Source organism: Enhydra lutris, unplaced genomic scaffold (genome assembly GCF_002288905.1).
Source record: "Enhydra lutris kenyoni isolate GAN:26980312 unplaced genomic scaffold, ASM228890v2 scaffoldscaffold7, whole genome shotgun sequence".
Classification (NCBI taxonomy): Eukaryota; Metazoa; Chordata; class Mammalia; order Carnivora; family Mustelidae; genus Enhydra; species Enhydra lutris.
The window spans coordinates 25448351-25476333 of NW_019154091.1; the positions used below are offsets into that span (position 1 = coordinate 25448351).

The following is a 27983-nucleotide window of genomic DNA, read 5'->3' on the forward strand; positions in this document are numbered from 1 at the left end:
TATATTCATACTACAGTGCTTAAGAATTCCCTTTTCTGGGGCACCTGGGTGGCTCAGTTGGCTGGGCGTCTGCCTTCAGTCCAGGTCATGATCCTGGTGTTCTGGGATTGAGTCCACATCGGGCTCCCTGCTTGGTGGGGAACCTGCTTCACCCTCTCTCTTTCTTTTTCTCTCTCTCTCTCAAATAAATAAAATCTTTAAAAAAAAAAAAAAGTTCCCTTTTCTCCATATCTTTGTAATTTCTTGTCTTTTATTTTTAAGATTTTATTTGTTTATTTGTCAGAGAGAGAGAGTATGTGCACACAAGCAGGGGGAGCAGCAGGCAGGGGGAGAAGCAGGCTCCCCACTGAGCAAGGAGCCTAATGCAGGACTCGATCCCAGGACCCTGGGATCATGACCTGAGCTGAAGGCAGACACTTAACCCAGTGTTCCTATTTCTTGTCTTCTTGATAATAGCATTCTAACAGACATGAGGTGAGATCTCATTGTGGTTTTGATTTGCATTTCCCTGATGAATAGTGATGCTGAGTACCTTTTCATGTACCTGTTGGCCAATTGGATATTTTTTTTGGAAAAATGCCCATTCAGTTCCTCCACTCGTTTTAAAACTGGATTGTTTGTTATTGAATTGTATGAGTTCTCTATTACATATTTTAGAAATTAACCTCTTGTCAGAAAAATGGTTTGCACATATTTTCCCTTATTACTTAGGCTGCCTTTTCGTTGTGTTGCTTTTTCTTTTGCTGCGCAGGGTTTTTTAGTTTAATGTAAATTGCACCTGCTGATTTTTGCTTTTGTTGCCTGTGCATTTGGTGTCAGAGAATTTCCTAACTATATATTTTTAAAACCTCTCACTTCATCTACTTGTCAGAATTCCCTCCTCGAGGTAAGTTATCCTACCTTAAAAACTACCTAGTTGTAGAGGTCACAAACTGAAGTCTCTCTAAACACTTGCTGAGAGGAAACAGGGTCTGGGGCCCAAGGAGACAAGGAGGAAACCACTAAGCCGAGCGTTCATTATATACCCCAAGTTCTAGAGAGGGAATCGGTATGTCTCCCTGCCCTATTGCCCATCCACCCTTGAAACTATCTTTCATACTATTTTTAAGTAACCAGAATGTGTCAGGTGATCCTTCTCTTTGTTCCTACAGCTCACTATACTTACTACTATCTCTGAATTTGTAACAAATCTAAGATTTTAAAATGGAAGTATTCATGAAGGCATGTTCCAACTGATACTAAGTCTCTTTAGGTCTTTAATTCCCTAATGCAAAGCCAAATTTATTATTTATTCACGTTATGGGCGGTATGGAACTTCTGCTCCCAAGGTACATGCAGCCTTTAGGTACAAGACAAATAATGTCCAAATGACACCCTGGTCTACCCTATTTCCCCACAAAAGTCAGTAGAACATCTTGGTCTAGTTTGGGAGTCCTGTACGTATTCCTAACCCAGCATTGTAAGAGAACGCACACTGATCAGCCTCAGCTACTAGATCATTAGCCTCTAGAATTCAGAGACTTGTTTTTATTTAGATTCATATTTTTACTTTTAGCTCCCAGTACAGTGTCTTGCACATAGTTGGCACTCAACAAATGTTTGAAAATGAAAGAAATGGAGCAGGGATGGAAACCAACACGTACTGAGTGCCCGCTGCATAGCAGGCTCTGGACTAAATGCTTGCAAAAGTTATTGCATTAATTGCTGTTTGTTAGTGTTCTGTATGCTGGATAGCTCTAAGAGTTACACTAGGACTAGTGGAGACAACAGGAAGATATGTTTCTGTTCAGTAATAAGAACTTTGTATTGTTCAGAGGTGACCAACTCTGGAGCTGGCTGTCTCAGGGAGGGTGAGTTCCCTGTGACTCTGCATAACTGAAGATGGTATGTAGGGACTCAAGCATCAAGTGGAGTGAGGGCTGTCATCCAGACCAGGGCTCCTCAGTCAGGTGTCTGTGGAGGCCAAGGAAGGAGCATAATTCAGAGAAGTGACCAAGTGTAGGAAGTACTTCACTTTTCCCTTAACTCCATGTAAAACAGTTGCAGCAACATGATGAACAGTGGTTGACTCTTAGCCTCTAAATTGGAGATATAATAGGGAGCAATGGGGGTCTGGGTATACTTCCTCTAAAGAGCACAATTGTTACTCAGCACTGATAGTTTTCATGCAGGAACATGGGTCCTTTTTTTTTTTTTTTTTAAAGATTTTATTTATTTATTTGACAGACAGAGATCACAAGCAGGCAGAGAGGCAGACAGAGAGAGGAGGAAGCAGGCTCCCTGCTGAGCAGAGAGCCCAGCTTGGGAATCGATCCCACAACCCCGGCACCATGACCTGAGCCGAAGGCAGAGGCTTTAACCCACTGTGCCACCCAGGCGCCCCTATAGAATGGTTTAATCCAGTGTTGGGTTATAAATGATAAATCTTGACATTGAGTGACAATGTCTTAGGTTCACAAAGTTACTCACTTTAACTTTTATGCAAGGGGATTGATTTGTGTTGGCTCTATTTTATTTCACTGCTTTTTTGTCATTATCATCATTGCATCAGAGGCTTATCTGATTATTTTACATAACTTCATCAACCACAGCAGTTGATTGATAGCACAGAGACAGAGAAAGCCAAGTAATCTTATTATGACTTCCTAGCACAGAGCTCAGCTCTCAGGGGCCATGGACTGACTATGATGAATTAAAACCTTGTCTGAGATGATGTACACATCAGTAGTCATATTTTGATGGTTCTGGAAACCATATGGAAACTAGAAAGAATGATCTTTCCAGTGCTCTTTTAGCAATTAGAAAAGCCCCATTTCTAGTGAAGCTTTTTTGACCAGGAGGTCAAAAAAGACTTCAAATAGAAGCTTTTATCCTTCTGTATCTTTATCCTTCTATAAAAGTGACATCTTAATTTGGGTTGATAAAAGCTGTTTCCTGTTATCTGGAATTTAGGAAAAATGGTGCAGGAACCACTCCTGTCTTCTCGAGGGAGGATATACAATGTCCTAGAAGGCTGTAATTGTTGATTTCTAAAATGATCAGGATCAGCTCTGCTGTAGACTATAGAAGAAGCCCAAGGGCAGATCTTTCCTTTCTTTTCTTTCTTGAGTTAGCCTGTTTGTTTGTTTGTTTGTTTCGTCACTGAAATGATCCTCTTTACCATCCTTACAATTTTCATGTGGTCCTAAAGTAATGGTGCCAAGGAGGCTATCTGGCCGACTTGTAGCGTTGTAAGACTTAAGAGTTACCTTCTTTAGAAAAAGGAGACCTGGAGTCCCATATGGGGTATCCTCTTCACCAGGAAACAGGATTAGGGATAAGCTTGCGGTAAGGTACAAGAGATAATTTTCCTGGGGTATGCCTACTATCTGTCTCTTTCCTAACATAATATGACATGAGCAGTGTTGGGAGAAAAGCCTCCTTGGGGCTCTAGGTTTCAGGTATTACAAGTTAGGTACTGACTTCTAGATTACGACAGCCCCAACTTTCCCTTTGCATCCCCAAGCGGAGGGAGTGGTGGCTGTTTCCTATACTTGCTGTCTGTGTCACCTCTCTGTGTCTCCTTTTGCGCTTTGGTCCCTCCAACAACTTGTGTAACCGGTTCCTCATATGAATTTGTCTGTTGTTGCAACTTCTGTCTCCTGACTGGACCCTGACAGATACAACTTGCTTTAACATAAATTCTTTACTTCTACTTCTGTCAGAGAATTATGTTGTCGGTAAATATGAGGGGTCCTTAAGACTGCCAATTTGACTTTCATAACTTCGTTTGAGGCAAGAAGTCTGATGGAGGAAAGCAGTTCAAATCATGAGCGAGTGTGGATTTTGAGATGACTTACGATCCCATTTCCTTTTTGTCACTGTGGGTCAGGTGTATATTGGAAACAGCATTTAGGGCAGTTTATTCTTTTTAAGCTCACACATTTTCTGACTTTAATGTGCGAATTCAGTCCATTCATAATTATTGTAAAAACAGATGGACTTGGTTTTAATTCTTTCATTTTACTCTAATTTTTACAAATGAATTTTACAATTGGTTCCTTTCTTTTCCCTGTTTTTCCTGGTTTGGTCACCCTAACTTTTATCCCCATGACCCTGAATAATCAAAAGTTAGCTATATATTGGGGCGCCTGGGTGGCTCAGTGGGTCAAAGCCTCTGCCTTCGGCTCAGGTCATGATCCCAGGGTCCTGAGATCAAGCCCCGCATCCGGCTCTCTGCTCAGCGGGGAGCCTGCTTCTTCCTCTCTCTCTTTGCCTGCCTCTCTGCCTACTTGTGATCTCTGTCAAATAAATAAATAAAAATCTTAAAAAAAAAAAAAAAGATAGCTATATGACTATAGAAAAGGGTCTTGTATGTTTTTAATTTGAAAAAAGACCAGAGCTTTAAAATGCCTTTTTTCTAATGGTCATGCTCTCATTCACATGGTTCTGCCAGGGAATATTTTAGGGAAACCAGGTCAGCGGAAGAGATCCAGAAGATGTCATCCTGGGTACTTTGGACTCCACAATGGTGAGATTGCTTTGGCTCGCCATTAGATATTTCCACAGACACACTCTAAAGTGTAAAGAAAAACAAATCAAAAGAGAAAACCTTGAAATAAAAAAAGTTCTGCTATGAAAACAGCTTTAGTAACCAACTTAATGTGAAAGTTGGAGCGTGCCTTTCTGTTCTGACAATCTTTGCTATGCTTTTCCTCTCTTAGTAAAATGCTGCTTATACTGGCAAAGGATATACCTATCCTTTGAGATGCATCCCAAGAGTCTTTTAAGTAAATCTCTCCCTGACCATCTTCTCTAAACTTGCTCCTTCTTTGTGTCCCATCCCCACCCCCCAGGACTTACGCATGCCTCCCTTACAGCCCTTATAACACTGTTTTGCAATTATTTTCCTTTGCTCTAGGTTATGTGCTCTTTGAAGGCAAAAACTTTCATTCATCTTCCTATCTCCAATACTAAGTGCCAGTGCTTAATAAATGCTTGTTGAGCAAATGATTAATTATTTTGCCAATAGTAGTGGCTTATTTACAGCTTCATATTTCTGGCATCTCTTTTATTTTTGCTTTTTTCCTAAAGTGACAGGAAAAAAAATTTTCAGAGTTAATGTTGCCTCTAAGGAACACAAGTAGTATCCTCACTAGTTCTATCGTGTTCCCCTAATATTTTGAGAATTTGGGTTGAGGTTCTCTGCAGCCTTGTGTCTCTCTGCGCCTCAAAGATTCTTTGGCAGATTCCTGTGTGTGTATCAATGACTAACCATCTGAAGTCAATTTTCAACCTTCTTGCTCATGGGCAAACATTGGCAACTAGCCTGACTGGTAGGCCTACTAGCTAAAATCATTTCCAATAAGGCTTCCTTAGGACTTACCCAGTTTTGAGTAATTTGGAGATTTCTTTTGGAGATGCTCAAATGAACCCCCATCCTTTAACTTAAAATGACCTTTTTAATCTCCTCTTCCCCAGATTAAAGCCTTTATTTAGTATGACAGCAACTGAATTCCCCAACTCTGCCAAGACATTCAGCTTGATTATAAGTTCAGTCAGTACCTAAAATCAATGCAAAAAAAGTAAAGTCAGAAGGCTGAAATATAAATCCATTAAGGTCTGACATTTTCTCAAAATTGTAGTGAATAACACACAGTCACTCTCTGCTCCAGCTGTAAAAATAACACTTTGAATTTAAACTAAAATAAGTATCTTGGGCCTCCTTTATAAGAAATGCACCATTTTTAAAAATGCAGAGAGACTATTGGGAAGTAATTTCCACAAATGCAAGGACCCCTCATTTAGAGTGAATACAGTCTACACATTAGAGTGAATACAGTGAATATCACCACCAAACTGGCTCAAATACAAGGGCTAACAGAACTTTTGTCATGGAATCCACTTGAGGGAAAGGGATTGTTGGCAAGACAAATTCCTCCGGAGGGTTTCCAACCTCAAGCATTCATGGAGGCAGGAGACTGTGGGGTGATCCTACGAGATCCATGCCACATTTGGCAGAGTAGACGCTCATGGACTCCTCCAGGAAATGAAAACCCAAACCAAACCCTAGAGGCCTCTTGCTTTTGTCCACTGACAGGCTGAAACAGTGAATCAGCTACACAACCTGCAGATGTTTAACTCTGTTACTAGACGGAAGAGTTTGGTTAGGTTTAGTCACGTTATTTCCTTCTCCTTCTGGGCTTTCAGACTGCCTTTTCCAGCTCTCCTACAAGTCAGATGTGGCCACATGCCTGAGTTTTGTCCATGAGAAATTCCCACTAGACACTGACCAGGTGCCCTACATTCCAACTCAATTCTGACACTACTTATCTAAAAAATAGCATCAGATCCCACAGGTTATGGACTCAGTTATGTAAGACTGCCCCTCCACCCTCTTGGGAAGTCAATGTCAGTATAGGTCTGTTATGTGTGCTTCTGACCAGGTGGCTATAGATGGGAGGCTCCTACAACCCCCAGCTTAGATTCAATTAATTTGCTAGAACATCTCACAGAACTCAGTTCTGTGAGTATATGTTTATGTATAATAAACATACATATAAAATGTTTATTTATAATAAACATTTACCAATTTATTTTAAAAGGATATGTAACAAAACAGTACCTGTGGGAATGGGCTCAGAGCTTCCATGCTCTCTGAGCATACCACTGTCCTCAAATTTCCATGCAGTCACCCACCCAGAAAGCTCTCCCAATCTAGTCCTTTTGGTTTTTTTATGGAAGCTTCATTACAGAATCATGATTGATTAAATCAATGGCCATTGGTGATTTATCTCAATTTCCAGCCCCTCTCCCCCTCAAAAATCAGGGGGCGGGATTGGAAGATCCAGCTGTCTAAACACCTGGCTGTTTCCCCTGGCAAGGAACCCCCATCCCTCTCCACGAACCACCAGTCACTTCATTAACATAATAAAAGACACCTTGTCCTGCTGTCAACACGTAGGTGATTCCAGAGGTTTTAGGAGCTCTGTGCCAGGAACAAGGTTGAAGACCAAATATATATTTCTTATTATAAATCACAATACCACAGATTAGACATAATGGATATTAAAAATAATGTTTGCAAAGAGTTTTTAATCATGTAAATGATTACTGCTAAGTGTAGCAGAATGCGTCATCTTAAAATATGAGTGTAGGAGTTCTGGACATGCCACCTCAAAATATGCTGCTTTGGCATATTAATTATTTTGAGTCGCAGGCATTTGCAAAACAGTAAATGCCAGGAGGGGCTTTCTCTGAACTCCTTATATCTGCCCCAAGACAGAACAACAAAAGGAACTCAGTTATCCCCTCCCTGGGAGTTTTACCAACTAGGAATTACTGACACAACACCCAAACTTTATCGCAATCTATCATCTCTTCCATCTATTTTTTTCTAAGAACCCATTCATCTTCCCTAAAAATCACTTACTTTCCCCTAAGAGGCCTATATTCTCCCTTCCCTTCCCAATTAAGATGGTAGTTAAGCCTGAACTCTGAACCACCTGAGTTCCTTGTTTTTCCCTGGGCATCTCCCAAATATACATGAAGTATATATGTTTATAAACTTCTTTTACTACAGAGGTCTTTGCTAAGAACTTCTAGGGTAGAGGGAAGATTAATTCCCCCCCCCCTGCAGTTGTTAGAATGATATGTGAAAAGAACAGGATATAAAATATTTTTTTCTAAATCATCTCCAAAGCATTTTTGGAAAGTGGGAAAAAATATGCCAAAATGTTCAAGTTAAAAATGAAAGAATAATTTCACTGGAAATCCATATCTCTTCACGTATATCCAATACTACATATCCTTTGGAGGGCTCCTTTTCTCCTCTAGCCTTGGTCCTCCCCAAGGGATGAGAAGTATTCTGAGCCAAAAGGCATGACCATCTGGAGCTCAGCTCCCACCACAACCCCTCACTTTTATTCCATGCTGCAGGTATCCTAGACTCTGGAATTCCTGCTACTTTCCTCTTTTTGGGTCTGTTTTCCTGAGGTAAGACCGCATCTATTATGAATATCCTTTGACCCAAAATGTGGCCAAGGAACAGCTGTTTGTGGGAGTGGGGAGCTGTGATATGGGTGTGTAGGGGAGGAAAAGTAATTTCCCTTTACCTTTTTAAGTTCTTGGCTAGACTTCTATAACCAAAGACAGATTAATAAGAGAAAAACAAACAGAAGTTTATTAATATGTATACCTTATATATGCATGGGAGATACCTAGGGAAAAATGAGTAACTCAAAGTCCCTAAACCTGAGTTTAGGGACACCTGGGTGGCTCAGGCAGTTATGCATCTGCCTTCAGCTCAGGTCATGATCCCAAGGTCCTGGGATGGAGTCCTACATGGGGCTCCCTCCTCAGCAGGGAGCCTGCTTCTCCCTCTGCCTGCCACTCCCCCTACTTGTTCTCTTTCTTTCTCTGACAAATAAATTTTTTTTAAAAATTGAGTTTATATAGTATCTTAGCAAGGAAACAATACATTTTTATAGAAGTGACAAGACAAAGGAAAAAGACTTTGAGTCTCAAAGGACAGCAAATAATAGGGGGGCCGATATATAGGAAACTAATGGTAGACAAAAGCTGGATAGTAAAGTTTGTTATATAGATTCTTCCAGTGCCATCTCCAGCCTGATAGGATCTAAAGTCATATCTGATGATCAAATTTTGTCCTCTTGTTAGAGAGGAGAAGAGGGATACCTTTGAAAATTTATGTCCTGGTTTTAGGCAAATAGAGAGCAGAGAGCTTTTTTATACCTTTCTTCTCAGTTGCCTTCAGCTCAAAATAATCCTTATGTGAAAGGGGTATGTTTTAGGGTTTCATATTCTGCTACCCCACAGATGGTGCTTGAATGCATGAACTGAGGTCCACACAAATGTGCATAGAGCCCTTATGTTACGGATGGTCTTAGGGATGGGGAGAGAAATGGAATTGGCTGCAGGCCAGGAGACCAGGGCTGGCTTTCCTTGAATTACTATGTTCCAATGTAAAACTTGCAGGAGTTTGTGAGTTCTAAATTTAAACTTGGTTTCTAGATCATTATGAAGATGTATTAGTCAAAATTAAAGATAGAGGGGCACCTGGGTGGCTCAGTGGGTTAAAGCCTCTGCCTTTGGTTCAGGTCATGATCTCAGGGTCCTAGGATCGAGCCCCACATCGGGCTCTCTGCTCAGCAGGGAGCCTGCTTCCCCCTCTCTCTCCCTGCCGCTCTGCCTACTTGTGATCTCTGTCTGGCAAATAAAGAAATAAAATCTTTTTTAAAAAAATAAAAAATTAAAAAATTAAAGATAGAATGTATTTTATTATTTTATGAGTTTGCTTTATAACTTTAAATATTTAGGCATGATATATGAGTCTCCATTTGTGCTTTTGACCCAGGCCCTGCAGGGTTAGGAACAGCCTTACTTAAATATACCAGTTATCAGCATTTTGCCACACTGGCTAGCTATATCTGTTATCTATCTGTCTGTCTGTCTGTCTATCTATCTATCTATCATCTATCCATCCATCTCCATGTACCTTTTTTTTAACGCTGAACAAGTTTTTAAAAATATTTTATTTATTTATTTGACAGAGAGAGAGATCACAAGTAGGCAGAAAGGCAGGCAGAGAGAGAGGGGGAAGCAGGCTCCCTGCCAAGCAGAGAGCCCGCTGCGGGGCTTGATCCCAGGACCCTGAGATCATGACCTGAGCCGAAGGCAGAGACTTAACCTGCTGAGCCACTTAGGTGCCCCAATGCTGAACCATTTGAAAGTATATTGTAGACATCATGACACTTTCCCTCTAAATAGTTTACCATGTGTTTTCTAAGAGCAAGGACATTCTCCTATATAACCATAATACCATATCACACTAAAGAAATTTAATGTTGATATAATAAATTATCTAATATATTGCCTATATGCAAACTTTCTCCACTGTCTTAATAATGCCCTGTCAAAAGTTTTTTTGTTTTGGGGTATTTTTTTTTTTCAATCTAGGATCCAATCAAGGATCACACATAACATTTGTTTTTCATATTGTATAGAAATAAACTTTAAAAAGACCAAGAAAACCTTTCTCTTAAATGGAAGTCAAGTTAGATTGCTCAGCATAGTTGGTGGAAATGTTAAAACATTAACCACATATTTTGGGAAATAGAATGCAAAGTCTCCAAAATTTTAAGGGAGTGAAGGGAAAATAAATGCCAACAGCCTTTGAGCTTTAGTTTCAGTTTTTTTCTGAGGCTGTTATTCCTAAGTAATATGCGTTTGCTTTTTCTTGTAGGCTTCTGTTATGATGTTATATTTGTCCTCAAATTTAGGAGGAATAAAGGCAGTGTTAGATGAAGGAATATTTAAAGTAAATAAAACTTTAAGCTAGTTGTTTTTAATAAACAAATTTGCACTTTGCACATTTGCAAAACTTTGCGGTGCTAAACACTGATTCCCTCACCTGTCTCGGCCAGATTTTTTCCATTTCCTCATACAGCAGTATGACATTGATGTTTATGAAAACTCAGTCATTTTCTGATAGTTCACTCTTTTTTGTGGCAATAAACTGTAATGTTATAAGCAGCTGTCTTGTAAGATTTCATTCACAAATAAAAATGCTCTTAACAAGAAACGCATTAAACAGACAAACATTGGGTATTAGAAATCAGTACCCATAGATATTCATTTGGGGTGTCCAACATATTTTTATTTGAACATAAGAATCCATTGGAAAACTGACACTTTTCAAAATATTTATGAGTGCAAGAAAATACACAAAGAACTAAAAAGAACTTCCCAGACAAAAACTTGATTCCTTAAAGATTATGAACTTCAAATGATTTGTTTTATTTTAAAGGCATAAATAGGGGCACCTGAGCAGCTCACTTGGTTAACTGTGTGCCTTCAGTACAGGTCATGATCTCAGGGTCCTGGAATCAAGCCCCACATCTGGCTCCCTGCTCAGTGTGGGAGTCTGGTTTTTCCTCTGCCCCTCTCCTAGCTCATGCTCTGTTTCTCACTCTGTCTCAATTAATTAATTAATTAATTAATTAAATCTTTTTTTAAAAAGGCATAAATAGTTGAAGATCAGAAATAATATTGCCTATGCAGTCTGTTGTGTATATATTAGAAATAATAAATTTCTATTTATTACACAACATTCTACATAGATAAATCATCATGCATCTAAGTCAATGCTATTGAAAGTATGACGCATGGCCAGGTGCCAAATAGCAAATTATTTGTCACCAGTTTTTGAAATAAATCTCTAGTTAGAAGATGGAACTGTTCCTTCCCTGGGTGCCACATCAGCAAACTGAAACTCAGGTAACTTTCATGTCCCTGGAAATGCTCGGCTTCACCACAAATGGATTACCCCGGTCAGCTAGTCCCCAGTTGCCATGCCAGCACTGAAGTCTATGCTTATTTCCTTCTTCCTTCTCACCCCAAGCAAGTCCAACGATGTAGCCCCCGCCAATCTGATATTTCCTATTTCTCTCTTCCTTGTTCTTTATTCTTTGTCCTGTAGAAGTTTTCACCTCCCTCCCCATTTTACAGGTTTCTGAATGGAAGCCGTCCACTTCATGAAGTTTATCACCAAATTTGTCTTTTTTAATCATTTTTTAACACAATCCATAAGGAAATAAGTAATAAATTGAGGGTAAACATTTAGAAACTTTTAAAGCAACAACGTCAGAGTACATTTATATATATTGAATCTAAGAGCAGAAAACTTCCTTTATATTCTGTATGTCTTTTTATTCCATTTTTCTAGTTTTATTCTTTTTTTGTTGTATTTTATGAAAGTTTGAGTTCATGATGGATTAGGAAAAGAAAACCTGGTTCTTCACCTCGGATAGTTTGAGAAGTCCTGTTCTGAACATGGTGTTGGGCAGGAGTGTGAAGTGTGTGTGTTTATAGAGTTGAAGGAAAAGAGGGGTTAAGTGGAAATTCATTAGATTAAATACATTATCATTGGCCAAAGAGCTGGGGTTTATGTTTAATAATAAAAGACCGTATATATTTCCTAATATAATGCAGACAAAGGGGTTCAGAACAAGACCATCTCCTCCCTCTCCTCCAAAAAAAGAAAAAATGCCACTCCTGCATGAGGATTTCTTTGAGCTGAAGGCAGTCAAGACCCAGAAGGCTCAGAAAAAGCTTTTAATCTCCCCCTTAAATGCCTAAAAGAAATATAGATTTTTCCATTTGTGGGGGAAATCTGCAATTGGAAAGGAAATTTACATTGGGGGCCTATATCAGGAAGAGAGCTACTACCAGAGATAAACATTTTTTTTTTTTTAAATTTTATTTTTCATAAACATATAATATCTTTTTATCCCCAGGGGTACAGGTCTGTGAATCGCCAGGTTTACACACTTCACAGCACTCACCATAGCACATACCCTCCCCAATGTCCATAATCCCACCCCCCCACACCCCCCCATTAACCCTCAGTTTGTTTTGTGAGATTAAGAGTCACTTATGGTTTGTCTCAGAGATAAACATTTTTACTTAGGAAACTGATCTACACAAACTGTGTTTGCCAAATATTTCCTCCTCTCCCCTTCCTATAAACCGCCTCTTCATTTTGAAGCCCCAGGCCCCTTTCCTTTCCTTAGCTCGTGATGTTATATAAACGTCAATTGACTGGCTCCTTTTTGGGTCTCCTGTACATGTACATAATTAAATTTGTTTTTCTTCTGTTAATCTGTCCTATGTCATTTTAATTATTAGACCAGCCACAGAACCTAGAAGGGTAGAATAAAAATTTCCTCTCCTACACAAATTCAGAAACCAGCAAATGGTTAGCTAATCTTCTGTTAATATTTGAAACCGTTTTTAGGAAATAAATGAAATAACAAAAGATGTGTCAGGTCACAGCACTCCAACATTTCTAGGATTTTGTTTTGTTTTACTTTCCTCTAGTTTTCTTTCTTCCTCTCCACTTGTTTTTTTCTTGCATTGTCCACACTACCCAATAATGGTTTCCAATGTTACTAATATAGGTCTCTTTACCCTTCTAAGTTCTCAGCTGGAGCCCTTTAAAAAAGACAGATTAGAGGTGCCTGGGTGGCTCTAAATTGGTTAAGCATCTTCAGCTCAGGTCATGATTCCAGGGTTCTAACGTTGAGCCTGAGGATGGGGCTCCCTGCTCAGCAGGGAGTCTGCTTCTCCCTCTCCCTCTGCCCCTCTCCCGGCTTGTGGTCTCTCTCTCTAGCTAACTCTCTCTCAAATAAATAAATAAAATCTAAAAATAAATAAAAATTTAAAAAGGGTGCCTGGGTGGCTCAGTGGGTTAAGCCTCTGCCTTCAGCTCAGGTCATGGTCTCAGGGTCCTGGGATCAAGGCCCACATAGGGCTCTCTGCTCAGCAGGGAGCCTGCTTCCCCCCTCTCTCTCTGCCTGCCTCTCTGCCTCCTTGTGATCTCTCTCTCTCTCTCTGTCAAATAAATAAATAAAAATCTTTTTAAAAAATGAAAAATAAAAAAGATTAATAAGAGAAATACAAACAGGAGTTGGTAACGTATATCTAATGTATGATGTACTCCAAAAATTGAGGAACTACCTCTCAGAGGTGCTGTGGAATTCAGGCTTGAAAACCATCTTTAGCTATGGATGAAAGAAGGGTGTGGGGGAAGTCAATTATAGGGAGATAAGCAGGACAAGTATGGTAAACGAGAGTGAGATTTGCCATGATGATTTAAGTCATGACTTCTGCATTGTTGAGTTTCTTGTGACTAAGACATCCTTCTCTTCCTGGTACAGAGAGGGAGACACCCTTACAAATTGAAATTTCCTAATAAATATGAACTTCTCTTAAAAAAGGGTAATTTCAGGGGCGCCTGGGTGGCTCAGTTTCTTGGGCCACTGCCTTCGGTTGGGTCATGATCCCAGAGTCCTGGGACTGAGTCCCATATCTGGCTTCCTCTGCTCTGCAGGGATCATGCTTCTCCCCCTCCCTCTGCCTGCCACTCCCCCTGCTTGTGTTCGCTCTCTCTCTCTCTCTCTCTCTCTGTCAAATAAATAAATAAAATCTTTAAAGAAAAAAAAAAAAAGGGTAACTTCTATTCTGTTTCAGCGCTTCGGTGTCTGCTGCTTCTTGAAATACTCCTTATGCCAGAAAGGTATCCTTAGACTGGCGTATTGTGTCAGCCTTCCCTAATCAGGATCAATATCCACATTCACTTCAGATTTGCTTCAAAGTCTGTCAGCAGGCTGGGTGTGAATCTCTTCCCCCCCACCCATCTCCTGTTCTTCGGGGTCCATCTCTTTCATTCCTCCAAATGGTCTTTTTCCTTTTACTTGCCTCTACTCTTCCTTCCTCCATCATAGCAGTTCCTGAAATCCCGTTTTCTCTGAATGCTTTCCTTCCATAAACCTCATCCCGCACAGATAGCTTCATTAGATGATCTCAGTGTTTAGATATATTTTGTATAATTTTGAATTTTATACAGGTTTGTAATTGTTCTCAAGCCATGCCTCCTGCTGGCCCCCCACGTCTACAACAACATCCCTTTGGATTCTAAATTCCTGCAAGAGAGGAGTAGCTATCCTGGTTCTAGAGATGCATTGCCAAAGATAACAACTATTGAAGTCAAAACATTTTGATTTTTAAAAGTTAACATTAGGGGTGCCTGGGTGACTCAGTCAGTTAAACGTCTGCCTTTGGCTTGGGTTATGATTCTGGGATCCTGGGATTGAGTCCTGTATGAGGCTCCCTGCTCAGCGGGGAGCCTGCTTCTCCTGCTGCCTGTTCCCCCTGCTTGTGCTCTCTGTTTTTTTCTCTCTCAAATAAATAAATACTCTTTTTAAAAATTAACATTAAATTAAGATAAGTTAACATAATCTTCTTGAAAATAATTGTATCTATTACCTAACTCCCAGTATAGGACTGATTCAACAAGTAACAAGCAAGTTTTACAATTCTAATGTTTTGGCTTTTTGAATTCGTTTTAATTATAGCTATGTATGTTACGCTTATTTAACATAACCCCTATTGTATTGATTTCTTCTGTATTTTCCTTTTGGATTTTGTAAAGCAGAAGTTTAAGGCCACAAGTAGGAAGGAAGGTCACATTCTTCAAACAAAAATAGATGGGGCTCTGAAAGATTTGTATCTCTGTGCTTGAACTTGAATGGCCTTAGACCTGTTCCCCCTTTAACAATAGAATTTTACTTGGGCAGTATTTGCCCATTCTGGTGTAACTTGTGTGATTCTGGGGCTTAGCCGCTGCCGTTGAAGCTAGTGTTCTAATTCCATTCTATAGGGTTAGAATATCTGTTGCTGAAGACGTGAACGAAGTGTGCATGAGTATTGGCGGTTGAATTAACTTTTGTGCTGTTTTTGTAAATATGATAGTTTAGCACAACCTCTCCAAAAAAATTCAACATTTGATTCCTCAGTTGTATTAGCCAGATTTCAAATGCTCAATGGTCACATGCAATTAGTTGCTATCATAATGGACACAGTACCTTGGAAAATGCTTAAAAGAATAAAGTTGAACAAAAATCAAAATGGATGTACTAATGCTTCAGCCAAGCTCGATTTTATTTTATTTTATTTTATTTTATTTTTTTAAAGATTTTATTTATTTATTTGTCAGAGAGAGAGAGAGAGGGAGAGAGAGCAAGCACAGGCAGACAGAATGGCAGGCAGAGGCAGAGGGAGAAGCAGGCTCCCCGATGAGCAAGGAGCCCGATGTGGTACTCGATCCCAGGACGCCGGATTCATGACCTGAGCCGAAGGCAGCCGCTCAACCAACTGAGCCACCCAGGCGTCCCCCAAGCTCGATTTTAAAGTAACCTTTTTCCTTTCTTTTGCAAGCCTCCCCTCTTCCCTTCTTAACCTTTTGTTTCAGGAGTCTACTACCACCCTAAAAACATGATGAGCAAAGCTGACAGCCGGTATACTATTCCTGTCAAAACTGGCTCGATCCTGTATTTCCTCCAAAAACCTTCCAGCCCCTTCCTTCAGGCAGGCTTGCAGCAGCCTCTCCTGCTGGCACAACAATCAAACTGTTGTTCTTCTTCATCCCACATTCTCTCTTCATTTTATATTTTGGCTCCATAACACAGAGGTCAGTTTTCGACAACTCATTTAGAATATTTTCATTGCTGCAGAAAGTTCTACTGGACAGAAATGGTCTCGTATTCCCCATAACACTTCACTGTTTACAGAAGATAGTCAACAAATGAATATCGAACAAATAATATAGAACACATAATATTACTAATAAGATTACTATTATGAAGATCAAGAAAAGGCCTATTTATAATATATCACAAAAACACTGAAGGGTTGGAATGGGAAGAGATAAGATAATGTGAGAACTTAAAGATAAACAGAACACCAACAATAAAAATAAAAGAGAATACCTGCCCTATTTATTTTCACAGTTGTGTGTGTGTGTGTGTGTGTGTGTGTGCATGCACGCACACACACGAGATCCTTGTGAGAATAAAATGTGATGCTCCATGAATTATAAAGCCTTAGACAAGTGTGAGGGATTGTTCGCAGTAATCACAACAATGTGAACAACAATTTGGCAATCATTCCCCATTATAAGACAAAAGGAGATGGGATAGTAAAGTGAAATGATTTGAGATTCACTGGAGCGTTTCCTTCATTATTTTTTTCTCACTCTGTCTTACCGTAGTATTTGCAGATTCGGTCTCTCCAGGGGAGCTGAGCACACAGGGAGCACACAGGGGGCGGCTCTGTGTTTCGGCTTTCAGAATCATGGCGATCCAGCCGAAGCTTTGAGCCCTGTGAGGACAGGAGGCCTTCTTCATCCGGTGAGCAACATTCTGGGAATCAGAATCCCATCTCTAGAGAACCAGCCGTCTAAGGCAGAGAAGCCGCCGACTGTCCGGGGACGCCCAGTCCATGGCTACCCACCGGCCCTGAGGCTGGGCTGTCATTTGCTTTTTCTCCATTCCTTTTTCTTTTAAATCGTGTTCAGGGGGTCCGTGGGGGGGGGGGGGGGTCGGTTCACACAACAGCTTCCGGGAGGATAGACAAAATAAGCTTGCTGAATGGAATGTAAACTTTTTTTCTGGGAAAATGTTGCTGTGTCACGTATAATTGGATAAAAACACAAAGACTGTCTTCATTAGTGTAACTGTTAAACAGAAAGACTCTCCAAGTTGGAAGAAGCATGAAGAGCCACGTAGCTCCATAGATGGCAAAATTCCTGTTGAGAAATGGTCACCCCATCTCTGCTTAGGAACTATGTGTGTATTAGTGGCCTAGCAGGAAAGAGAGGGCACTCTCTGACCCGGTCAGTGGAAGGTGCCTATAACTCATGGGTGGGCTTTACGGAAGTCAGAAAGGAATAGCACAGGGCTTTGAGATGGGTGGTATGGGGGTCCCCTATCTCCCCTGTGCCTGAAGAGGCCATGGAGGGCAGTGGCCCTGGAATTCTGAGAGGGTAGCTGTCTTAGGGTGCTGGGCTGCTTCAACAAAATGCAACAGCCTGGGTAGCTTGAACAACAGATGTTTGTTTCTCATAGCTCGAGCCTGGGAAGCCGTAGCTCCAGACCTCGGCAGATTCGGTTCCTGGTGAGAGCTGGTTCCCAGGCTTGCACACAACTGCCTTTCCACATGTCATCACACGGCAGAGAAAGAGCAAGCTCTGGTCTCTCTTCCTCTTCCTAGAAGAAAGCTAATCTTGTCATAGGGGGTTGCCTTCATGATTTCGTCTAGACCTAATTGCCATCCAAAGGCCCTACTTCCGGGGCTCTCGGGTGGCTCAGTAGTTGAGTGTCTGCCTTCCGCTCAGGTCGAGATCTCAGGGTCCTGCAATCGGGCCCCACATTGGGCTCCCTGCTCAGCAGGAGACCTGCTTCTCCCTCTCACACTCCCCCAGCTTGTATTCCCTCTCTTGCTGGGTCTCTCTCTGTCAAATAAATAAATAAATAAAATCTTTAAAAAAACAAACAAAAAAACCCCACAAAGGCCCTACTTCCAAATATCACTTTGGGGATTAGGGTTTTAATATATGAATTTGAGGGAGGGGGACACAAACATTCAGTCCATAACAGTAGCAATAGAAAGGGCTGTCTGATGGGAAGAATGAAGGCAATCCAAGGGAATATGACAGAAAGAGAGCCAGTGGAGTAAGTACCCAGATCTCCCTCTCCACCAATCCTCCCCATAAGAAGGGCAAGGATAAGGAGCTGGTGGTTCATATCAGTGAGCCTCTCTTGGCACAGAGCAAAGTCGATAAGGCTGTGGAGCAGCAAATAGAAAATACCGAGCCAGCCTCTCAGATCACTTTTTCCCCTGGATTGACTAAATGTGATAATGTGTATAAGGCTCTGAGCCTAGTGTCCGTAGTACCCTGGAAACTCAATAAAAGCTAGTATGCTGGGTATGAATTTTATAGTTCCAGCCCTTGTTAATTCAGGTTTACACATTCTCGGCTTTAAAAAAAAAACTGCTTAAGGGGCTCCTGGGTGGCTCAGTTGATTAAGCATCTGACTTCCGTTCATATCTTGATAGCAGGGACCTGAGACTGAGCCCCACCCATAGGGATCCCTGCTTTTCGGGGAGTCTGCTTCTTCCTCTCCCTCAGCACCAATACCCACCCCCACTACCTACCCCCACTCATGGGCTCGCTCTCTCTCTCTCAAATAAATAAAATCTTAAAAAACTGCTTAAAAATGGAGTTTGGATTTCAAGCCCCCAATTTCTGTTGAGTAGATTGCAGAAAATGTAATCTTGCCAAGTCACTATAACTTAGTCATTTTTGGAAAACTCATTTTCTTTAGATAAATTGCCACATTCAAGGGTTTTCTCTTCCACCTCCTTCTCCCTTTCTCCCCTCGTCTCCAGGCCTGATCCAAATTTCTGGAAGCGTCTTATGAATTATCTAGGCATTGGTAGTATATGACTCACTACCATCCTCTATAATATTATCACCTATTCTTTCCAGCTCTATAGCTTATGACATGTACTGTATGCTCTGAGTCTTCCAGGTTTTATCCCTAATATTCACATTCAAGCTTTGGAATTAAAAATAAACAAAACCAAAAATCTTTCGGCCTGCCTTGCCCCCTTAGCTAGATATCCTGGTACAATGAATGATATGTACAACCACACACTGCTGTTTTCAAACTTGGTGTTAAAATGTTTTATTCAGAGTCAAATGTCATAGAATTCTGTCTGAAGTAATTGAATTAAATAGCAGAAGTTATATTTAATCAGAGACAAGCAGCCAGCTATGATCCTATTTATTATAAAGTTGATTTTTTTGGTGCTTTGTATTTACCAGGGAGTGAGTAAGACTGACCATCCAACAGCCACACATCAGTGATATTTGACCTACTTTGTCAGGAGAGACTTTTAATTTTCATAGATGTGTAAGTTTGAGGTTTGGCTCTCCATTGAGTTTCTGTTTCCAGATACTAGCCCCCCCCCCTTTTCCCCCTTTGGCCTCACTGGTATGTAAATGGAAATAAGTTTGCTGGAATCTTTGGGATTCAGTTTGGTATATGCTGCGAGGGGATGAAGGAATAAAACCAATGATAATACTTTGATTTTTTTAATGTATTCTCGAAGGATATTTGCACAGCTTCACATGCTCTGAATATTGGAATTTTGACATTTTGAAATAAGATTAATATGGTCTGTGGTTTGTGCCAATATTCAAACTGGGAAAGACTGGTGCTGGTTCTAGACGTGAAGGTCATCGCCTAAATCCAACAAATGACAAAGGAATGTGGAACTACAGCAGTCGTGAGGATTTAGCTCATCTGCCTGCCCTTTGTGGTCAGTTTTGAACAGGTGAGAGACTAAGGTTTAGGTTACTTTGTCCGTTTGTTTGTTTTTTTTTCTAAGATTTTATTTATTTATTTGATGGACAGAGATCACAAGTAGGCAGAGAGGCAGACAGAGAGAGGAAAGGAAGCAGGCTCCCTGCTGAGCAAAGAGCCCGATGCGGGGCTCGATCCCAGGACCCTGAGATCATGACCTGAGCCCAAGGCAGAGGCTTTAACCCACTGAGCCACCCAGGCACCCCTACTTTGTCCGTATTAACGTGTGTGCCTCCAATAGAAAAATAAGGATGATGAACATTCTGTCCTCAAAATACACACCGAGAGATTCAGTAGCAATCACTGCAACATCCTTACTTGTTGAGGGCTTGTTAAATTATATAAAATAGCAAGTATTTACATATATCTTCATTGCTAGGACGCAGTGTATTCTCAACATCTTACTATTGTTCCCTCTTGAGAGGCGTTGCTTGGTGCTCATTGAGTAACAAGAGAAGAATCGGTATAAATGGTAGGGAGATTACAAGCCAAACACCTCTTCAATGCTTTCTCTGTGCCAGGCTCTCTGATAACACTTTATGTATACTAACTTACTAAATTCTCCCAACTCTATGGTGTAGTTACTATTCTTTTTATTCCCATTTTACTGATGAAAAAACTGATACAGATCATTTATTTGTCTAATATTTACTGAGTGTCTGCTATGTACCTGATACTGGCCCAAGAACTAGGAATACCTGAAGGCATCGCTGCCTTCATGAAATTTACTATTTAGTGGTAAGAGACAAAAATAAAGTATAAAAATTTAAATTATATGGTAAGTTAGAATGTGATAAATGCTACTGGAAAAAGTAAAGCATTGAAGAAGGAAAGGTTTCTATGTACGTGTTTCTGTGCATGTGCATGAGGTTTAAAGGCTGATGTGAGAAGAGGCTCAACATTACTCACTGTCATGGAAATGCAAATTGAACCCTCAATGAGATATCACCTTACACCTGTCGGAATGGCTAAACTCCAAATAATATGTAATAGCAAGTATTGGCAAGGGTGCGGAGAAAAAGAAACTTGCGCTCTGTTATTGAAAATGTATATTGGTGCAGCCACTGTGGAAAACAGAATGAGGTTCATCAAATAGAAGAGAAATAACATATGATCCATAATACCACTACTGAGTATTTACCCCAAGAAAACAAAAACACTAATCTGAGAAGATATGTGCACCTGTATGTTTATTGCAGTATTATTTACAATAGCCAAGATATGGAATCAACGCAAGTGGCCATTAATAGATGAATGGGTAAAGAAGATGTGGTGTGTGTACACACACACACACACACACACACACACACACACACACACCCCACACACAGAGGAATATTATTTGGCCATAAAAAAGGATGCACTCTTGCCATTTGTAGCAACATGGATAAGCCTAGAGGGTATTATGCTAAGTAAAATAAGTCAGACAGAAAAAGACATGTATCATAGGGATTTCACTTATATGTGGAATCTGCAAAAACGAAAAAACAAAAAGCAGAAACAGACTCATAAATACAGAGGATGAACTGATGGTTGCCACAGGGGAAGGGGTTGGGGGGGATAAACAAAGTTGGTGAAGGGGAGCGGGAAGTATAAAAGGTACACAGAGGGACTATAGCAATGGTATTATGATAGTGTAGTATGGTGAGAGACGGTAGCCACACTTGTAGTGAGCATAGCATAACAAGCAGATTTGTCACATCACTACCTTGTACTCCTGAAACTAATGTATCATTGTGTGTCAACTAAACTTCAATAAAAGAAAAAGGGGGAAAATTAAAAAATAAAAGATAATGAATAAGGAAAGCCTCACTGAAAATGTGACTTGGAGCAAAGATTAAGGGAGATGAAGAGACCCATATAGTAAACCTTTCAAACAATAGAGTGCCAAATACAAAAGCCCTGAGGAGGTGCCTGGACTGTTAGAGACAAAGCAGGGAGGCCCTAGTGGGTGGAGTGAAACAAGTATGTCAGGGAAGAACAGAAGAAGCTGGAGAAGTAGGAGGAATGGCCAGATCATGTGGGCATTGCTGTCGTTAGCTTTTATGGTTGACTGACTTCTGACTTCTGTTGTAAAAATGTCATCTGGATGGGGCACCTGGGTTGCTCAGTCAGTTAAGTGTCTGCCTTGAGCTCAGGTCGTGATCCCAGAGTCCTGGGATTGAGTCCCACATCAGGCTCCCTGCTCAGCCAGGAGTCTGCTTCTCCCTCTGCCTGCTGCTCCCCCTGTTTGTGCTCTCTCTCATGCTCTCTCTGTGTCAAATAAATAAAAATCTTTTTAAAAAAATATATCATCTGGCTGTTGTATCGAGAATAGACTATGTGGGGGCAGACAGGAAACAGGTGCTGGTAGGCCAGGGTAGAAACCCACAGAGATGGGTTGGGAGGCTATTAGGATACTCTGGGAGATCAAGAGACCATTACCAGCAACCCGGGATAGTACTGGAGGGGAATGAACCCATGTTTGCAAAGGAGGTTTTGAGAATCATCAGATGCTAAGTATATTCTGCAGGTGGAGTCCACAGGATTTGCTCATAGACTGGATATGACCTAGAAAGAGAAGAGAAGAAAAAGTTGACTCTAAACTTGGTGCTCTGATCAACTGGAAAGATGAGGTTGACACAGACTGAAATTGAGGAAGACCTAGAGAGGAGCAGGCTTGGTAAGATCCGGAGGTCAATCTGGATGTGCTAGGTTTGACATGACTATAAGGCATTTGTGGAAGTCAGGGTAATGACCCCCCAAAAGGGGCCATCCAGTTCCTAATCCCTGGAACCTGTGAATAAGTTTGGTTACATGGCAAGGGGGAATTAAAGTCGTAGAATTAAGGTTGCTAATTAGCCTACCTTATGATAGGGAGGATATCCTGCACTATCCAGGTGTATGTAATATAATTATAAGTCTTTAAATGTGGGAGAGGGAGACTAAGAAGTCAGTGTCAGAGTAATGCAAGTGAGAAAGACTTGACAGCCATTGCTGGCTTTGAGCATCGAAGGGGCCACAAGCAAAAAATGCCAGCATTCTCTAAAAACTGGAAAGTCTAGGAAAATGAATTCTCCCCTAGAGCCTTTAGAAGGAATGCAGCCCTGCTGACAACTTGACTTTACCCAGTGAGACCCATTTTGGATTTCTGACCTCCACAACAGTAAGATAATAAATTCATGATCTTTTTAAATTATTATTAAGATTTTATTTATTTGAGAGAGTGTATGCATGACTGGGGGGAGGGGCAGAGGAAGAGGGAGAAGCAGAGTCCCTGCTGAACAGGGAGCCTGATGTGGGACTTGATTCCAGGACTCCAAGATCACGACCTGAGTCAAAGGCAGACACCCAACTGATTGAGCCACCTAGGTGCCCCATTAAATTCATGTTGTTTTAAACTCCCCAGTTTGTTGCAGCATAAATAGAAAAATCTAACATCCAAGTGGAGATACCTTGTAGGCAGCTGGCTATTTATGTCTGGACTTGGGGTAGAGGATGGGGATATAAATTTGGAGTTATCAGAATATTGATGGTACTTAAAACCAGGAGACTGGATGAGATCACCAGGGAACTGAGTAAAATCAAGGAAGAGAAGAGAAAAATCCAGGGACTGAGCTTGGAGGAACTGTGACATTGAGAGATCAGGAAGATAAGAAGGAGCCAGGCAAGAAGACCTGGAAGGGGAAGCTAGTGAGGGAGGACGACAGGCACGTGGGTGTGCTGCCCAGAAGCCAGGTGAAGGAAGTGTTTTGAGAAGACGGGGTGGTGACACATGTCAAATGCAGACAGGTCATGTAAGGAATGGGAATGGATCATTGAACTGAGCAACATAAAGGTTATCGGCGACCTTGACAAGAGCCACTTGGGCAGAATGGTGTGGGCTAAAACCTTTTGGAGTAGGTTTTAAGCAAAAATGGGAAGAATGGAATTGAAGACAGTGAGTACAGACATTTTTTCAAGTGTTTTGCTATAAGAATGAACAGAGATAAGGTGTTAGCTAAAGATGAAAGTGGACTTTCTGGGTGTGAGAGAAGTAACAGCGTATTTGTATGTTGATGTGAGTGAGCCAGCAGAGAGCACCGGAAAGGCCAGGAAATTGCCTCAAGGTCAAAGGCCTATGTGGGGCAGAGATGACCTGTCCCAACTGAGGTCGTCTTAGATAAGCCCTCCCATAGAACTAGAGCCCTTTAGCCAACAAGCAGCTGACCACACCCTGGTGGGTTAGTCCAGCCAAGATCAGAAGAATGGCTCTTCTGAGCCCAAATCAAATTGCTATCCCAGGGAATTGTGAGGTAGTAAGTGGTCGCTGTGTTAGGCTGATAAATTTATTGGTCGTTGCTATACAGAACAAGGTAACTAGTATTGGGTCAAATTAGTTACATGTGTTTGGGGTATAAGGGACCATATAACTTCAAGATCATAACTGATTAATATGGTGTTAGTAAGCAAGAGGTGTTAGTAGTTTTATTGTAATGAGGTTATAAGAAAACTTTTGCTCTTATAGGCCTGCCCAAGTATAATAATGTATATTTTATGTTGAACTTTTCAGTTTCCTTTTTCTCTGGGGAAGGAAGGGGGAATGTAATCATCTTCAGTGACTTATTTATGACATGAAAATTGATATTCTTTCTCTCGATAAGTGGTTAAAAGAAAAAGAACAAGTAATACTGTCACTGCTTTCTGAATGCCTGTCTAGACAACACCCAGGAACTGCTTTCTCTTGTGGTAATATTCTGTTGTTTCATTTTTTTTACAGTTTGTCTTCATTTCCTTTGTAAAATCATGAGGTAATCACTTGCAACTCAAATTTTTTAAATTTGGAAACATCATTTTTTCATGTTAATTAGCATGATTGTGACAATTATTTCACAATGTATATTATGTCAAAACATCAAATTATGTACCGTAAATATGTACAATTTATTTGTCACTTATACCTCAATAAAGATGGGGAAAAGGGAAAATAAATTTTGGTTCTTCAAAGTAAATTCATCAAAGGAAGGAAGGAAGGAAGGATCATTTTCCAAAGCTTTAATTGCCCTTAGTTCTGACCCACAAGTAATTGTGCAAACTCATTTTGAGGATATTATAATGGCCTATACCTTTGCAGATCAGGTAAAATGTATACCTAGTTTCCTAGAGGTGTGAGGCAGTAATTTTCTAGCTTAAATCTAAGAAATGTGTTTATCCAAAGGCACAGTAATGTGTTAATTATTGACACATAAAACCATGTATACATTTTACCTGATCTGCAAAGTTATAATATACTCAAAGTGAGTTTGCACAATTATGTGTGGGTCAGAACTAAGGACAATTAAAGCTTTGGAAAATGATAAATTCTTCCTTCCTTCCTTTAATAATATCTATGGATATTAACTATCCACAGAAGTTTTTGAGTCATTTTATGCTGGATCATTATACAATGACCTATCAGGAAGCATTTGAGAGACCAGCTTTGTTAACAGCTCTATATGACAGATGATGGAGAAATCATAGAAACCATGTTATGGGGGCATTCTTGACTAGAATTATAAGAGCTATTCTGAATTTGACATCCACTGTGGAGTCCAAGTTGTTAGCGGATAATTCTTCCCTACTTTGGTCTCTATGTATTAAGTACATTAAGCATCTCCTTATCTATATAATAGGGAGTCAATCTGCACTTATATATAAATAATAATTTTACTGAACACATATGCTAGGAACTGTTCTGAGACCTTCTTATACATTACCTCCTAGGTCAAACACTGAATGGCCGAAGCAGTTGAATTCCATGTTTTAACTTACTTTTACTTATTTACTTATTTATTGAGAGAGAGATAGAGAGAGAGCGCACAGGGGGAGGGGCCAGCAGGAGAGGGAGAGAGAGAATCTTAAGTGGGTTCCACACCCAGCGCAGAACCTGATGGGGGACTCCCTCTCATGACCCTGAGGTCATGACCTGAGCTGAAATCCAGATTCGGATGCTTAACCAGCTGAGCCCCAGGCGCCCCACTTAATGTTTTTAAATTCTTAGACCTAAAAACATTCTTCAGAGATCTTCAAAGGACATTTTATCATGAACTGAAGAGCAAATGTATGAATTTAAAAAGTATTGAAAGAGAACCAAGCCCTATGAATGTGATTCCTTTAAAGCAATCAGTGGATTCATAGGAAGATTCATAGGAAGTAGGTAAGCATGATGGAACGAAAGCCATGAAAGAAGGGAAATTTTGGTAACAGTAACATGTAATCTTGAAATACTAGAGCTGGAAATCATAGTGGGACCCCTACTACATCCAATAAGGTCGTTTTTCTCCCTTTTTAAAGTTCTGGCTTGAGTGAAGCTGATTTTAAAACCAGGTAGCTAAGAAAATGCTGGTACTAAATTGTGTCTTTTCTTATGAAATATATGCTGCCAAACAAAGTGCAGAATGTCTAGGAATGGTGAAAGAGACATTGCTCATATGCCCTAGGAGAGGGGAGGACTTTGGGATGAAAAATTGTCTTAGTGATCTATTGCTGCATAACAAATTACCCTAAAACTTAGCAACATTTTTTTTTAAGATTTTATTTTATCTATTTGACACAGAGAGAGATATCACAAGTAGACAGAGAGGCAGGCAGAGAGAGAGGGGGAAGCAGGCTCCCTGCTGAGCAGAGAGACAGATGCAGGACTGGATCCCAGGATCCTGAGATCATGACCTAGGCTGAAGGCAGAGGCTTCACCCACTGAGCCACCCAGGTGCCCCAAACTTACCAACTTTAAACAACAACAGTGCAGAGTCCAGGAGCAGCTGAGCCACGGGTTCTGGTTCATGAGGTTGCAGGCAATCTGTCAGCAGGGATGGCTGTCTTCTGAAAGCTTGAATGAAGCCTTGAGGAGAATCCACTTGCAGATGTGTTCACATGGCTGTTGGCAGAAGGTTTCAATTCTTCACCTTTTATTTTTTTTTTAAGATTTTTTATTTATTTATTTGACAGAAATCACAAGTAGGCAGAGGGGCAGGCGGGCGGGGGGTGGGGGGGAGGCAGGCTCCCTGCTGAGCAGGGAGCCCGATTCGGGGCTTGATCCCAGGACCTGGGATCATGACCTGAGCTGAAGGCAAAGGTTTTAATCCACTGAGCCACCCAGGCGCCCCTCACCTTTTATTTTTATAGCCTGATCTAGGAAGTGACATGTCACTAGTTCTGCTGTATGCTAATGGTCAAACAGACCACTCTAGCATGATGTGGGAGGGAACTACACAAGGGTATAGATCTTAGGAGTGGGGACGGTTGGAGGCTATCTTGGAGATGGCTTTGTTTATGGTTTATTCACTTATAAAAAGTCATTTAGCCCTGCCAGTTAACGGACTGGCATCTGTGAATATATACCTATATCCTTTTTTTAAAAAAGATTTTTATTTATTTATTTCAGAGAGAGGCAGAGAGAACATGAGCACGTGGAGGGGCAGAGGGAGAAGCAGACTCCCCACTGAGCAGGGAGCCCAATGCAGGGCTTGATTCCAGAACCCTGAGACCATGACCTGAGCTGAAGGCAGACACCCAACTGACTGAGCCACCCAGGCATCCAGTAAATTAGTTTTAAAAAAGAGTTGGCATTAGGCCCAAGATCTGCATGGCACCGTGAAAAATGGGTTCTTCCCAAGGACAGAGGATGCTGCAATTTCTTCTTCCAGCGTTATGGTTATTGTGGCTTCTTCAGTCAAATGTTTGGTTCCAGCAACCAAACCATGAACTTGTAAGGAAGCTCACTGTGTAGGAGATAAATGGCTTCTCAGCAGTAGCTCCCCAAATCAAACAGATTTTGGATGGAAAAGTTCTCTTTGGTTGATTTATGGAAACCCCATCCTGTCTAATAATGAAATTCCCATGGATTTGCTCTCTGACCGACTGACCTCTAAACATTGGCTCCCAACACCTATCATTCAGGCCTGGGTGGTACATGCTATGTGTATTCCATCTGTTCATAGGCACCTGTGCTGCCTCTCCCAGTAACCAGCCAACTAGAGGGGGAGATGGAGCCAGAGATAAACATTCTGGTTTAATATTTTCTGCATAATACCTAGCAGAGCATCACAAACAAGAAGGCACATAATAAGTGTTCTTTGAGAAAGCTCAAAACTGCTGCTAGTGCAGTTTCCAGGGGCTGGACTTGTTTCTTCTTTTCCTTGATAATACTCAATGTAGGCATTTATTTAAAAAAAAAATTCCTTAGCATGAGAAAGTAACCTAGAAGCAAAAGGAAGA

At 40.8% G+C, this 27983-nt stretch overlaps 1 protein-coding gene across 1 annotated transcript in view; it reads left to right on the top strand.

Moving 5' to 3' along the window:
* The window catches only part of LOC111142341, an 87465-nt gene that overhangs the window by 48316 nt on the left and 11166 nt on the right, over positions 1-27983 (top strand). The window contains exon 5 of the mRNA XM_022495373.1: positions 16610-16748. Coding sequence (XP_022351081.1) covers positions 16610-16748 — 139 coding nt within the window. The remainder of the gene's footprint in view (positions 1-16609; positions 16749-27983) is intronic.